Source organism: Mytilus galloprovincialis, chromosome 10 (genome assembly GCF_965363235.1).
Source record: "Mytilus galloprovincialis chromosome 10, xbMytGall1.hap1.1, whole genome shotgun sequence".
NCBI classification, from domain to species: Eukaryota; Metazoa; Mollusca; class Bivalvia; order Mytilida; family Mytilidae; genus Mytilus; species Mytilus galloprovincialis.
Genome location: NC_134847.1, coordinates 10,383,013 through 10,397,308, shown reverse-complemented (window position 1 = coordinate 10,397,308; position 14,296 = coordinate 10,383,013). Strand labels below are relative to the sequence as shown.

Here is a 14,296-nt window from a genome sequence, read left to right as displayed (position 1 = left end):
GAAATTCGCATCAGGTGCTTTAAAATCAATACGGTTAATAATATTGGATTATTGTACTCTCTTTTTGAAACAAACTGTTACAGTAGTAAGAAAGTATAGATAAAACCAAAAGAAAGTATAGATAAAACACACTCTAAGTGATCAAAAGATCGACCAGCATGATACCTATCAAACCGGAAATAAACTCCGGATAAGATTTTTCTTTTTCTAACTGTATGCTTCTGTCTTGATAAATTTTAATGAGATTTAATCAACCAGCTGTTTTGATTAGTTGTAGATTCTGAAAAATTTTAAGGATATACCCAAAAATCTTCAATTATAATCAATAAATTTTGAACCTGTATCAAAACTTTATATTGCCTGATAAAACTCAACAGTCTTGTCTAAGGTTAGGAAAAGAATGGGCGCTCGCCAACATGTTTAACCCCCCTACATTCTAAACGAGCCTGTCCGAAATCAGGAGCCTGTTGTTGTTTTTTTTTTCGTCTGTTGCTGTTTCTAATCTTTGTATTTCGTTTATTGTTTTGTAAAGTTTGTTCTTGTCTTTCGCCGTTGCATCACTGTACCAGATAAGTAGAGGGTTGGTCGCTCGCAATTAGATTAAACCCCGCCACAGTCGATATTATTCTTTCCCAAGTCAGAAGCCTGTTATTAAGTGGTATTCGTTTTTTTAATATAAGTTATATGGTTGGCTACTGACCCCGTACAGATCTATAGATAGTTAGTAAAATCCATAGGGGGTCAGGCCGAAAAAAGAATCTATGTATTTTATTCACCCTCTATGGTCCGTAGGGGGTCAGTAGTGAACCGTATAAAGAATTTATCGCACGCGGCATTTTTCTGCTACGAATCCATAGGGAGTCACCAGGTGACGGCGTTAAACCAATACCGGCGGTGCGAAAATGTTTCTTATCTTTGTTTTCTCTTATTTTTTGTATAGTGTGTTCTTGTATTTTGACATTGAACCAGCGTTTCAGCTGAAGGGGGCGGGGGTGGCGCCCTTTTACATATTTTACCCCATCATATGTTGTATGTGCGTCCCAAATAACGAGCCTGTAATTCAGTGGTTGTTGTTTTTTGTTGTATATTGTCAATAGACTGTACAAATTTCAATTGACTGCAAGCAATATCATGAATACGTCTGAACATTTCTAAATTGACCGCAGTGGATAAATCTCAAAATTTATTGAAGTACTACATATAACTTAACAGTCAGGAATTCGTTTGATGTGTTAGAGCCTTTGATTTGTTAATGGACTTTCCGTTTTGAATTTTCCTTGGATTTCTGATTTTTTTTTATTTTTTTTTTTTTTATCGGATGACTGGTCAGTCCACTAATAATTACTTAAATCGAAATGACCGTTTCAGTTAAAAATAGATTTACTGGTGTATGAAGCAGAACCTATATAAACACTCTTAATGACAAGTCAGAAAACATCTCGCTTTTTATTTTATTTCACATTCAGATGTATTAAAGATGTTCTGTCACTCACTATTGCTTACATATCATATATCGCAGTGCATTTTAATTGTAGACTACTGCTGAACCTACAAGGTATGAGTCCTGTCTCAGTTTTTCTCCCTTGTAAACTAGAATCTGATCAAAGAGTTGATTATCAGGATAGTTTGATTTGTTAAAGGAAATCAGTTCTTTTTCATCGTTTGCTTATATATCATTCAGCTCAATGAAATATAAGCATAACGCATTTCAATATTTTGTATCAAGAGAACTTGAGAAATGTTATAAACATTACGTCATTTTTAGCCATGTCGTTGTCAGTTTGTTTTAGATTTATGAGTTTGACTGTCCCTTTGGTATCTTTCGTCCCTCTTTTACGTATTCAGTGTATTAAAACGTATATTATTCCTGTTTATTTTACATCCTACGATTCTAATTTAAATATGATAATATAATAACAGAAAACCAAAATAATCAAAATATTTGATAAAATTTATCCCTGATTGCCATGACATCTTTACTTCCTACTCCTTATTGTTGTGGCGAACTGGAACCTTCAACATACATTTCAGTATTGCGTGTCATAGGATCACCCATGTCATCCTCCAAGTCAGGAATCTGTAAAATGAAAAGAAAAAAAAACATTAGATATTTTTTTTGGTAATGAACACCAGTCTTGATTTACAACTCGCATACAATCGAAACGAATGATATGCATGCCAGTGTGCACAAATCTAAATATCTTGACCAAATAGCCAATTGTTCAGGAAGTAACATACACATTTTTTAAACGTAAAATCATATAAAAGATAGTCCAAACTGATAACTATCAACTGTACATGATGGAGTAATATCATGGTTTATCGTAACTTCTAAATAACAATCTCATTTTTATAACAATATAAAGATAATGAAGCTACATGAAAAATGCATTAACACATCTGTGAAAGGACAATTTTGAAGACTGTTGACATTATATTATATCAAATGGGTTGGAATGAACCACCGGAAAATGAATTGTGACATTTTATGTTTGTTACTCCTTCTCATTTTAAATATTTTAAGTTATCAGAAGTTAAATTAAACAAGAACTATCTTTAAAAAAGATATCTGACGTATTTAAATTTGAGTATATGTTTAAAACTATCATTTCGATAACCTTCAGAATCACAAAGAAACCATTTAAATAACGTTTTCTCTGCTTGTGTTCAGTATTCACGGTCCTCGTATCTTTCTGTTTACATTCACAAAACCCCGCGGAAATATCACATGCGTAGGTGCGTTCTAAAAGTCATGTACGTTCGTACAACAAAGTTTACATTAAAAATCATATAATTGTACCGAATAAACAGCTGTCACGGATTCAAAGAGCTATTGGAGAAACACTTATTTTAATAAAAATATAAATCTTTGTAAGATTTAATTCAAATATTTATAGTTTTTCCCTTGCTTTCCATCACGATATAATTAACGAGACGTTTTTTCAAACACAACCAAATCACCCACCATGACAGCATTTTGTCCAATCACAGAAAGGATTTTCGAGCATGCGTATTCTGTTGCCATAGTTAAGCGTCTTAAGTTCAAAGGCCACAAACCGAAACTATACCGACTACGTCGGAAAAATGGTATCTTGAAAACTTGTTAAAAATTGTTTTGTGGCATTTCAATCAAATCCTGATACTTCGTTTTTCATGTTAAACCTTGCTGTAACATTTGAAAATGATGATTAAAAACTTATTCACGCTCCTTATACTGTTTTGTTTTTGACCATCTATAATGATTAAACAATGATTTATGACAACTATTAGAACCTAACAGACAAGAGCTGTTTATTATGTCAGATAATTTGTGTATTTTGTTGTTGTGTTTGTCTGAAACTATTGTTTTGATGTAAACGATTCCAATTAATCTCTCAGAAGTTTTACATTGATATTACAGAATTTTGTAAAACAAAAAAAGGTAAAATCAAATATGCAATCAAAAAACAATTTCTAGTCTGCATTTATCTGATAAGATTTGTTATATGTAGAAGCATATATATTCGTGAGTGATGTACACCTTAAATCATCATCTTTTCGGTCAAATCGTTAGTAAAAAATACAAGGACGTCTTCTTTGTGTTGTCAAATTAGTTTTGATCAAACAAAAATTTTGTTGTGTGTCCTCTATCCCTTATCAGGTGCACGTGCAATCGATGTATTTTAATAAAAGGATTTTACCTTTATTGTGTTCCGATTGTTTAGTGCATTATATATTTCTTCTTCGTCAAGCCCATGGATCTGCATCTGCCTATGTCCAATGGTGTTCCTAGAACTACCAGGAATTTGATCATTTCTAGGAATTACTTTTCTTTTATATTCAGCACTGTGTTCGAAGGTCTGGAAAAAGATTTAAGAAAAAAGAAACATAAAGAAATAGCAACAAAAGAAACCCACCATTATCTTTATTCTTGTTTTTTAAAATAAAAAAAATTAAAAGTGTACAATAATTAATAGGTGTTGTACTTTGTCTACTTTTAAATGTTTACACATGTACCTATTTGTAATCAATTTAACAATGATTTTTTCCTGTACCAATTAATGTAGTTAATGCGGTATACTACGAAAACGTATCACTCGAACAACAAGGTGAATAAATGATAATTGGTCGGGATTCGGAAAATTTTCGAAAAGATTTTGCTTAATTTAATTCTAAGCGTTAATTCGACGTTGAAAGGCATTGTGTTTGTCAAATCATCTATTCTTAAGAAAATTGCTGAATATATTATATATCAATTTTAATTTGTAGATGATAACAGAATTGAAGGAAGTATGTGTTTTTTGTCAGTTAATTGTTAAATACATATACCATAAAGATGTAAATGTTTATATGTTCAGGTATATATTGTGCTTAACATGTTTTATTATACACAGAAAAGAGTATGGTGGGGTTGATTTAATGTTTTACTTTGTTTCCAAATTTGATTATAAACTAATCTTTTATTTCGGAGAGACAACAGATACTGATAGCGCTTGGAAAAAAGTGGATTTTATTATTATATACTCCTACATCTTTCACTGAGTTTGGAAAATTCTGGTTACCAGAGCCCTTCATGTGCTTAAGGTTAACGGGATCAACTTTTCCTTGGTTCGTATAACCACTGCATCCAAGGTTCTCATCGGCTGTCTTACAATCTTGTCCACTCTTAAAAAAATAATACAATGTTTTTATCAAATTTTGCATTTCAAGTATTCTTGCGCAATAGAGATTGTCCATATTAGGATCTCCCTTTTTTTTGTATTTTGACCTCAGTTTCAAATCTGCTTAACTTTTCGTTATTTTAATTCAATTCTGTCAACTGTTTATATTTCAATTCTACTCTACTCTGAACTGATCTTTACTTTCTCCGAATTATTAATGATTATTTAACAGCAATGTGTAGTTTCACTTTGTTTCAATTTTCCATTGATCAAAATTAAGCTATGACGTAAAACTGATTGAATAACAGAATAACACTATCATGACAACACGAATAGGGCCATAATACCTGATGACGTCACATGAAAAACAGAATTACAGATTATTAAATGTAAAGATAAATTATGAGAGAAATAGATATTATGTTCTAATTCATAACTTCAAGCGAACATAAATTATTTACAAAATAAACTCAACACCTTTGTATGGGATCAGCTCGCCTGACAGTGTGCAGCAAAGCTTTAATTTTATTAAAGACAAATGCAACGTAAAACATGTTCATCAGTGTTACTGTCTGCCTAGGCCGCTGCAGGTAACAAACACAAAAACCAATCTACAAAAATAAAAACAATTTTCATTATGTACGAAAATACATTTTATGAATCAAATAAAGATTCTGTTCTTACACACATTATTATTCACATTAATAAAAAATAACACAAATAAAATACATTAAGTCGGGTGGGAGGGTGGGAAACTTTACTGCACCAAAAGCGAACCTCGAATGACAATATCTTTAATATACAAAACCGCCAAAAGTATAGCACGAAATATTTGAAATGACCTTATTCAAATATTATGGTCAGTTCTAACTCGACCAATGAAAAACATTTAACCTATTACAATGTATTATATACTTTCAAACACGTGTAATTTTATAAACAAATACACGTGGTAATGTTTTCATACCGGTGTACATAACTTTGATAAATATATACACCAATTTATCTTGGTAGGTATGATACATTTCCTTACTCGTTAGATCGGGTTTTAACCTTTGAAAGCTAAGGAATAACAGGTTGATTAGTTCACTTGTTCCGTTGATTGATAACGTTGGATGTGTCTCTTTAATGGACTTTTCCTTTTTGAATTTACCTTAGAGTTCGGTAATTTAGTTATACATTCTTGTTCTTTTGAGTTTATTGGATGGTTGTTCTTGGCAAATACTGTGGATTCATTATTATTCGTTGGATACCAATTTTCGTGGATTTCGTGGGTACAGCAGAACCACGAAATTAAATGTTCAACGAATACAAACTTTTATAAAGGTTTATATATACAGACTCGGCAAAACCACGAAATTAAATATCCACGAACATGCAAGATTTTCTTAATCCACGAAAATTGGTACCCACGAAAATAAATGAATCCACAGTATACCATATTTCCTTAATTTTTAGAGATACACTTCCTAAGATAAAGTCATGTGTAAGCTGCTATCGTTGTTTTTAAAATTGTAAAATTGATACATGGTACACTAACTGAACTATATATTTTGTAACAGAAGTCTCTTAATAAAAAGTTTAACTATTGTTATAAAAAAATCAAAGCAGAAATCTGGAAACTCCATCATGTTTTGGACAGACCAGATTTATTGACATCCTATCATTACAAATATGACCCACCGAAATGTATTCGAATTGTGAGACCTGCACGAAATAAATATTGTGATAGTTTCCAAATGCTCCCGAATCAAGATATTTGTTTTCAGAGATTTGGTTAATTATGTTAATAGCAGATATAGCTTCTGCTTGAGCGTCCTTTTCTGATGTGTCCAATACCATAGCGTTGCTTTGGAAAATATCTTATATTAAAACAGTCTATTTTTCACGATTAAAAGTTTTAAACAGTAAGAAATGATGAAATGCCGAGGTTATTACGCTTGCTTAATACCGCAGTCCCACTAGGCTACGATCGCACTACGATCTGTGAAAAAAATGCAAATTTTGATGATCGTAGTACGATCGTGTAGATCGCAGTAAGGTCGTATCACGGTCGTGGTGAGGTCTTCAAGATCGTGATGAGCGTGGCCAACTTTAAACATGTTCAAAACAATCGTGGTGCGGTCGTGGCGAAATCAGGTCGTTGTAGAAGCGTAGTGAAAGCGCACTAAGGTCGTAGTAAGATTGCAAAGGTCGCTGTACCATCGTAGCGAGATCGTAGCGAAAGCGTGATTCTATTCGGAGAGACTGCACTACGATCTCACAGCGACGTTATTACGACCTCACTACGACCATCACGTTCTCACCGCGACCCAGCTACGCTTCCACTACGACTATACCACGTTAGCATCATACTGTTCAAGACCATAGTACGATTCTAGCACGCCCGTGCCGTCCTCATCACGCTCTTTTTACGGCCTGACTACGTTCATACTACGACCATCATTCTCATTGTCATTTTCACATAAAATATATTATATATCTCCATGTTTTGTTTGTTTATTTTTAAGTCTTTTCCGTTTTCTCTAACGGCTCAACTGTGCTTCTCGTTTGGTTTTCCTGTTTGAGTGGTGTTACTCTAGTAATTTTTGGGGACCTTAAAGGCTTTATAGCTTGCTGTTCGGTGTGAGCCAAGGCTACGTGTTGAAGGCCGTACCTTGGCCTATAATGGTTTACTTTTATAAATTGTTACTTGGATGGAGAGTTATCTCATTGGCACTCATACCACATCTTCCTATATCCATTGACAAATCTGTGTCATCTCTGCTATCGTACACTAAAATATCGTCATTTGAGCTTGATGGACTAGCAAAATGTTGTAATTTGGCGTCACTGATGAGTCTTTTGTAGACGAACCGCGCGTCTGGCGTATATACAAAATTTGGTCCTGATATCTGTGATGAGTTTATTTACAACCACTGAGTCGATGCCACTGCTGGTGGAGATTTATTTCCCCGAGGGTATCACCAGCCCAGTAGTCAGCCCTTTTTATTTTTAAAGCCGAAACGTGCGTCTGGCGTATATACAAAATTTGCTCCTGGTATCTATGATGAGTTTATTTAGGTTGGATTGGTCGGTTTGAAATCTCTGCTTGATCAGGATTCGTTACTATCAGAGCTCCCTCTCCATCTACATCAACCCCTACCACCACGCCCACGTGTTCTCGAAGATTTTGGTGGCATGGCTGTATTGTTTCCGAGAAATCTATATATTAATCAGAAATAGAAGGAATGGGATTGTATTGATATGGAACACGATGTTGACGTTATTACTGATAACGTAGTAAGATAGCGGTATGAACGTAGTATAATCGTGATAAGAACGTACTATAATCGCAGTAAAGGCGTGGTAAGATCGTGTTGCAATCGGATAACTCGTGGATGGCCGTAGTGAGAACGTGATGAGCGTAGAAAGATCTTGATAATCGTAGTGATGTCGCAGAATAAGCGCGGGGGAACGTCGTAAAATCGTAGCGGAAATCGTTGTAGAAGCGTAATGAGGACGTAGTAGTATCGTGAAGGCAACGACAATTTACATTTTCATGCCGCTCATACCGCGACCTCACCATGATCTGAATTTATTTTAGATCGCGGTAAGCGTGGTGCGATCGTGGTCTAGTGGGACTGGGGCTTACAAAAGAAAATTGACATTTATTAAAAGAGTTCAAAATATGAATTTTGATAGTGATCTTTTATCGTTTTTCTTTTCTTTTTTTTTTTGCGTTGGCTTTATTCGTTCGAGGTTATTCATAAATGTTGTCTAACTGTTTATTTACTCACATTATAACCAACTGCCTCCTTCATTGGCTTACTCAATGTGTTTCCCATTGTAATATAGTTTTCTTCTTTTCCTCGAACTGTAAAATAATGACATTAAATTAGTTATTCTTATAGGACACCTTTCGAGCGTCACTGACGAGTCTTTTGTAGACGAAAAGCGCGTCTGGCGTAAATATAAAATGTCAATCCTGGTATCTATGATGAGTTTATTTCAAACGATTTTGGTCCACAACCGTGTTTAAATACAGAGAACGTGCATGTCAGGTGATTGCCAACTTCTCAGTTTGTTTGATCTGTTCTAATTTTCTCCATTTTATAGGTAGCTTTAAACAACTTGGAAACATTTAAATATACCTCGATATGAATTTGTTGAAAGGCTGTTTTTATATATAAATACATTCGGTAAAAAAAATTGTAGAAAAAAGTGCTTACACAAATACTTGTAGGGAAAATGTAGGCGTTAGCACTGAGTGCCTGCATGATTTCAAAGGAACATTAGAAGAAATCGAAGGGGAAAGTTTTTTTTTATTTGAAAACTACGAGAACCCTTTAAAACATCATAACCGCCATTTGAAGAACAACCAGTAAAGGTTTTCTACACCTTTTCGTCAATATTAGTAGTGTTTTCAAATTTTCTTAATCTATTTCTTTGCACCATATCAGATTTATCATTATTTAGTAGGTTAAACCAAATTTCATCAAATCTAATTCTTAGTCTCTTCATCTTGGGTTACATTATGTATATTTTTTCATTCTTCGACAGTTTCTGCATACACAAATTAAATCAATCGAAAGAAGGGTAATATTTTGTTCTGATATTTCGACCCGAACGTTCATTATGTTAAGACGAACCGTAATAACCTTCACATGATATGGTCACATCCTTCTCTGCTTTATTCAGAATGAAATTTAGCTAACTTGAATTACGAAAATGTTGCTTCAATTATTACTGTTAATTCCATTTTTGGTTATATACTTTTGGAGTGGCTCGATATTTTTATAGATGCCTTTTGTGCTTTTTTGTTAAATATTTGTTTGTTTTGAGATTGTGACACAGTGATGACTTCTGTACCCATATTGTGACTATTTTACCTATTATGTCTGTTTTGTTCACGCATCGTTGTAAATATAACGGAATTTGATGCGACTATCATACAAGTGAAAGGTTTAGCGCTATAAAACCAGGTTCACTCCACCATTTTCTACATTTGAAAATGCCTGTACCAAGTCAGGAATATGACAGTTGTTGTCTATTCGTTTGATATGTTTTATCATATGATTTTGTCGTTTCTTAAAGGACTTTCCGTTTTGAATTTTCTTCGGAGTTCAGTTTGGTTATGATTTTTATTTTTTATACATCCCGACATTGTGTTAATGTGCTTTGGTCATTTTTGTATTCTTGTCTTACGTTTTTGCTAATGTTCTTTGTCTGTAGAGTGTGTATATGCCTTTTTTTTTTTTAAAGTTATTTGCTTTTTTTTTAGTGATTGAGATTAAAAATAAATGTTGACTGCTGTACCTCATTTTCTGTCATTTTTACATTGAACAGCGGTATACTACTGTTGTCTTTATTTACCTATTATGTCTGTTTGTTTTGCTCACATATTGTTGTCAATATGGAATCCTATGCAACTGTCATATAGCTATTTATAAAACCAGGTTTAATCCACAGTTTTCTATAGATAAGTCTACCGTGTTTAATTCATAGTTTAAATAAAAGTGCATTCGCTTGGCAGGTTTTGTTTGCATAGTAATAGACGCTCACCATATCGCACACCAAGCCTCACCCAGTTTTGCTTTCATGCGATTTCCTCAGTTTTGTTTTACTTTGATTAGTATCCTTTTACGGAATATATGTCATTTAAACATCGATTACTTACTATTGCTTCTTTTGTTACCTATTCTAACATCGGACTCGGACTTCTTTTAAACTGAATTTTACTGTGCGTATTGCTGTGTTTCTTTTTTATTCTAAATTAGCTAGTGGTATAGGGGTAGGGTAAAGATATCTCTAAACATGTTTAACCCCGCCGCATTTTTGCGCCTGTCTTAAGTAGGAACTTCTGGCCTTTGTTAGTCTTGTACGTTTTTTTTTTTAATTTTGGTTAATTTATATGTTTCGGAGTTTAGTGTGACGTCCAGTTTCTCTGAACTAATACACATTTTTGTTTAGGGACTAGCTGAATCCCGCCTGCGGGTGCGCGATTTTCTCTCTGTGTTGATGAGCCATTCTTGGCCTTGAGCTGTTTTATAATCTTTGGTCGGGTTGTTGTCTCTTTGACACATTCCCCGTTTCCATTCTCAATTGTAATGCTCTTGGAAACGTTTTAAGTATGCAACAAAGTTTGAACTTTTGAGTTTGGTTAAATAATAAGTAAGGTGCCTTCTCGTGGTTCTAATTTTGCCAAAAGTGTATTGATTTTCTAAAGCGTACTATTAAGTTCATTTTGAAGCATTGATTTTGTAGTGATTTAGATGATATGATGATAATAGAAAATTATCAGTCAACTGAACTTATTAAGCATGTTTAAAAAACATAAAATATATCAGTTCACAAACTAAATATTATCTTTTTGATCAAATAGCTGCAGAGAAATATTGTTTGCAAGGGTAAAACCTGCCTTGGATTAACTTTTTAGGTTGATTTCTTTTATTGTAATTTTCGAAAATATCTATCATAAAGATTTTCCGAAATTGCACTGATTGAATCAAATGTTCCCATTTTATCACAAATGCATCTCAGTGTATCACTACATGTATGAGTGTCTATATGTGATTGATCCGGAAGTCAAATTGATATAGATAAACATTCTTACAATGATCAAAATTATAAATAAACATGGAAAATCTAAATCTTTTAATCTGATCATGTTAATAGATCGATAGTAATGTGTATTGCCTAAACTGACCTTGAATCTCGTAACTGGTTCAGGATATTCTCAAAAATTTGCATTAGCTACAGTAACTAGTTATTAAGATTCGATTAAAGTGTTCATCTTTCAGGTAAATCTATTCTAATTGGGTGATGATATACTTTCACATGTTATATGTCATTCTTTACCCCGAAAAATAAAATCAAAGTTCTTCTGCAAAATAATTTTCCATTAATTACGTTTAATTAAAGAAAAACAGAAATAACAGCGTTGTTCATATGCTTTAAGTCTTTCACGTGCGTGTATATGTCATTCTTTGGTTGTGATTCGATAAGCAATATCAGTGTTTTCCATTACAAATACAAAGAAAACATTTACTAGTGACAGTCCCAACCTTTCTTCAGCTTTTTCCCCTGTCATGTCAGATTTTCAGGAAATTTTCCTTCTGTAAATTTATTACGAATAACGTTCAGAGACATGTCAGTTCACATCCATTTCATATATTTATAGTTAAGAAATTCCGTAAGAAGTTGTTATAAACGTTTTTTTTTTTTTTTTGGGGGGGGGGATAGTCTGCTCACACAACCAAACTTTATCTAACTTTAAAACTCGGTTTATTCAAATTACAAAGGATCATTCTCTGTCACATAGAAAAAAATATTACACTAAGGATGTTGACTTATATGTTTTGGAATATTTTTTTGTAAAACGATTACAGAAAGACAATCTCATGAAAATCTAACCTTATGGGGAAATGTTTTAAAAAAATGTTTGGACGACACTTGAAAATGTTAATTGTTGTGTATATCATTCATCTGAGCAAATCCTTTACTGAAAAATAATAGTGGATGTTCAGGAAGGACTTGCTCAAATAAATGGCATACACAACAATAACCATTTTTGAATACTATATTAAATCAATCTAATAGAAAAAAAAACTTGAAATAATAGTTGGTTCAAAACTTTGGATTGAATATGATTATTGAAGAAAAATAAAAAGTCAAATATTAACTTGGTATATTTTGTATGTCCATTGCAGCTGATTTCTACTGTAAGTTATATCATTATTTGATTTAAATATTGAAAGCCACTGGAAATACCTTCATTTGTTATTATTTTGATAATAATTTTTACAACCATTCATTTTGTTTTATTGTATACTTGTGTTTCACACCACAATCATTTTGTAGATCAATTGTTTTTTCTACTCAAAGTCGAGAAGTTTTTCTATTGTATTGCTTAACGAGGAGATGGAACTTAAAAAAATAAAAAAAACAACACTTTATAGTTACAAACGTCCGAAGCGCTTTACTGGATTTGCCCTCATCAGCAACACTCAACGCCGTATATTTGAAAGTCAATGATGTATAAGACCCGAAATAGTTCAAAAGCTATATAACCAAAAGGACCAAACAAATAATTGCCAAATCCATATAAGGTCAACTTTGCATGAGGGAGTTGAAACCTTAACTACTTAATAATTTATAAATGTAAATGGGCGGTTTGCTTGTGTTTTTCCTTTAGTCAATTGGATAAGAATGCTACAAAGGTGATAAAACTAACTTTGACATTCAAATATAGTTTTCAGAAAATACATTCTCATCATTAAAGAAAAGGGATGATTTTTTAGTCAGTGCAACATAGGAAACACATATTCGGAATAGAATGTATACTACATCATGTACATTAGCCATTAAAATAAGACAGATCTCCGCCCCAGGCATTATTGTTCAGTCTTTCTAATATCTCTAGTGGAATAAAACAGTATTGCATGAACTAGTAGAATTGATATTGCAATGTGACATTCCGATTGTGTATTCAGTAATAAAGACTAACATAACATTGCGGTTTCAAATTAAAGATTACGTTTTGATATGAATAGGTCAACTTGTATATACCCTTAAACATTGCGAAAAATAATAAACAATTTATTAAAAATCAGCATTTGAATCAGCTTCGATTTTGAAATTGATTGCAGAAATCTCTACCCATTTCAAATAAACTTGTTTAAGCAATTATGATCCTTAAAATTTTGTATACAAAACGTGTATTTATATAATTTGATTTTATATATGAAATGAATTACTTCTTATAAATCTGGTTGGACCCCTGTAATATACTTTCTTGTTTAATATGGGTTATTTTGAAGTGTGGGCATCAAGAGGAGAAATGCAACCAAATGTAGTTTAATTTGAATAAGATAATATTTATACTTTTGGCATACATCATTTAAATATAGAATTATAAAGTATCAAATAAAAATTTGGAGATCCTTCTTAAGATTGCAGACATGAATATGCAAACGTGAGGGCATTACTGACATAAAATTTGCTGGTCAAATTGTCCTGAACATCAAAAGTCATCAAATATATTCAAAACAAATAATATTCTAATTGTTTACCGTATATATTGTGCTTGTGTTATAAGTGCTTGCATTTTAACTTCAGGTAATATTTCAAAATGGCTTTCGCGTATACTGCGTACAAAACAATATTACCTCATGTACTATATCTATAGTATTATCAATTTTAACTGAATTTCATTGGTTGAACTGACTTCCGTTTTTATTACTTTCAGTTCGATTTTTATATAGGAAACCAGATGGCAACTATGAAGAAAATTCATCATTTCAGTGATAAAGAATAAAATGATTTGATAAAGAATGATATTTTATTTTGAATTTGCTTATTGTCTGCATACATTTACATCTAAAGTCATTTTGTACTTCAAATGCAAAAAAAAAATGATCTGATCAATGGACATATGTGAAATAAATTTTACAATTTGAACATTATCCTTTTTATTTGTCTGTGTATAAACAATTCATATCGCTCACAAACTAAGTTTGTCGGTAAATCTAGTTTATTATATATAAAGACAAAATACGTTTAATTTTTTACAATTTTCAAAAACGAAATCAAAAGAAGAATCATTATCAAAAAACAATTACACGTTTGTATATAACAGATAGATCTACTAAATATAGTTTAAAGTCAGTTTTAAA

At 32.4% G+C, this 14,296-nt stretch overlaps 1 protein-coding gene across 1 annotated transcript; it reads right to left on the bottom strand.

Moving 5' to 3' along the window:
• Positions 1-1,930: 1,930 nt before the first annotated feature.
• Positions 1,931-13,764, bottom strand: LOC143048963 (uncharacterized). Its single transcript, XM_076222802.1, has 5 exons — positions 13,694-13,764; positions 8,420-8,496; positions 4,510-4,644; positions 3,681-3,839; positions 1,931-2,077 (listed from the first exon to the last, which is right to left on the bottom strand). The coding sequence occupies exons 2-5, from the start codon at positions 8,465-8,467 to the stop codon at positions 1,991-1,993; spliced, it is 429 nt and encodes a 142-aa protein (XP_076078917.1). The 5' UTR covers positions 8,468-8,496; positions 13,694-13,764; the 3' UTR covers positions 1,931-1,990.
• Positions 13,765-14,296: the final 532 nt, after the last annotated feature.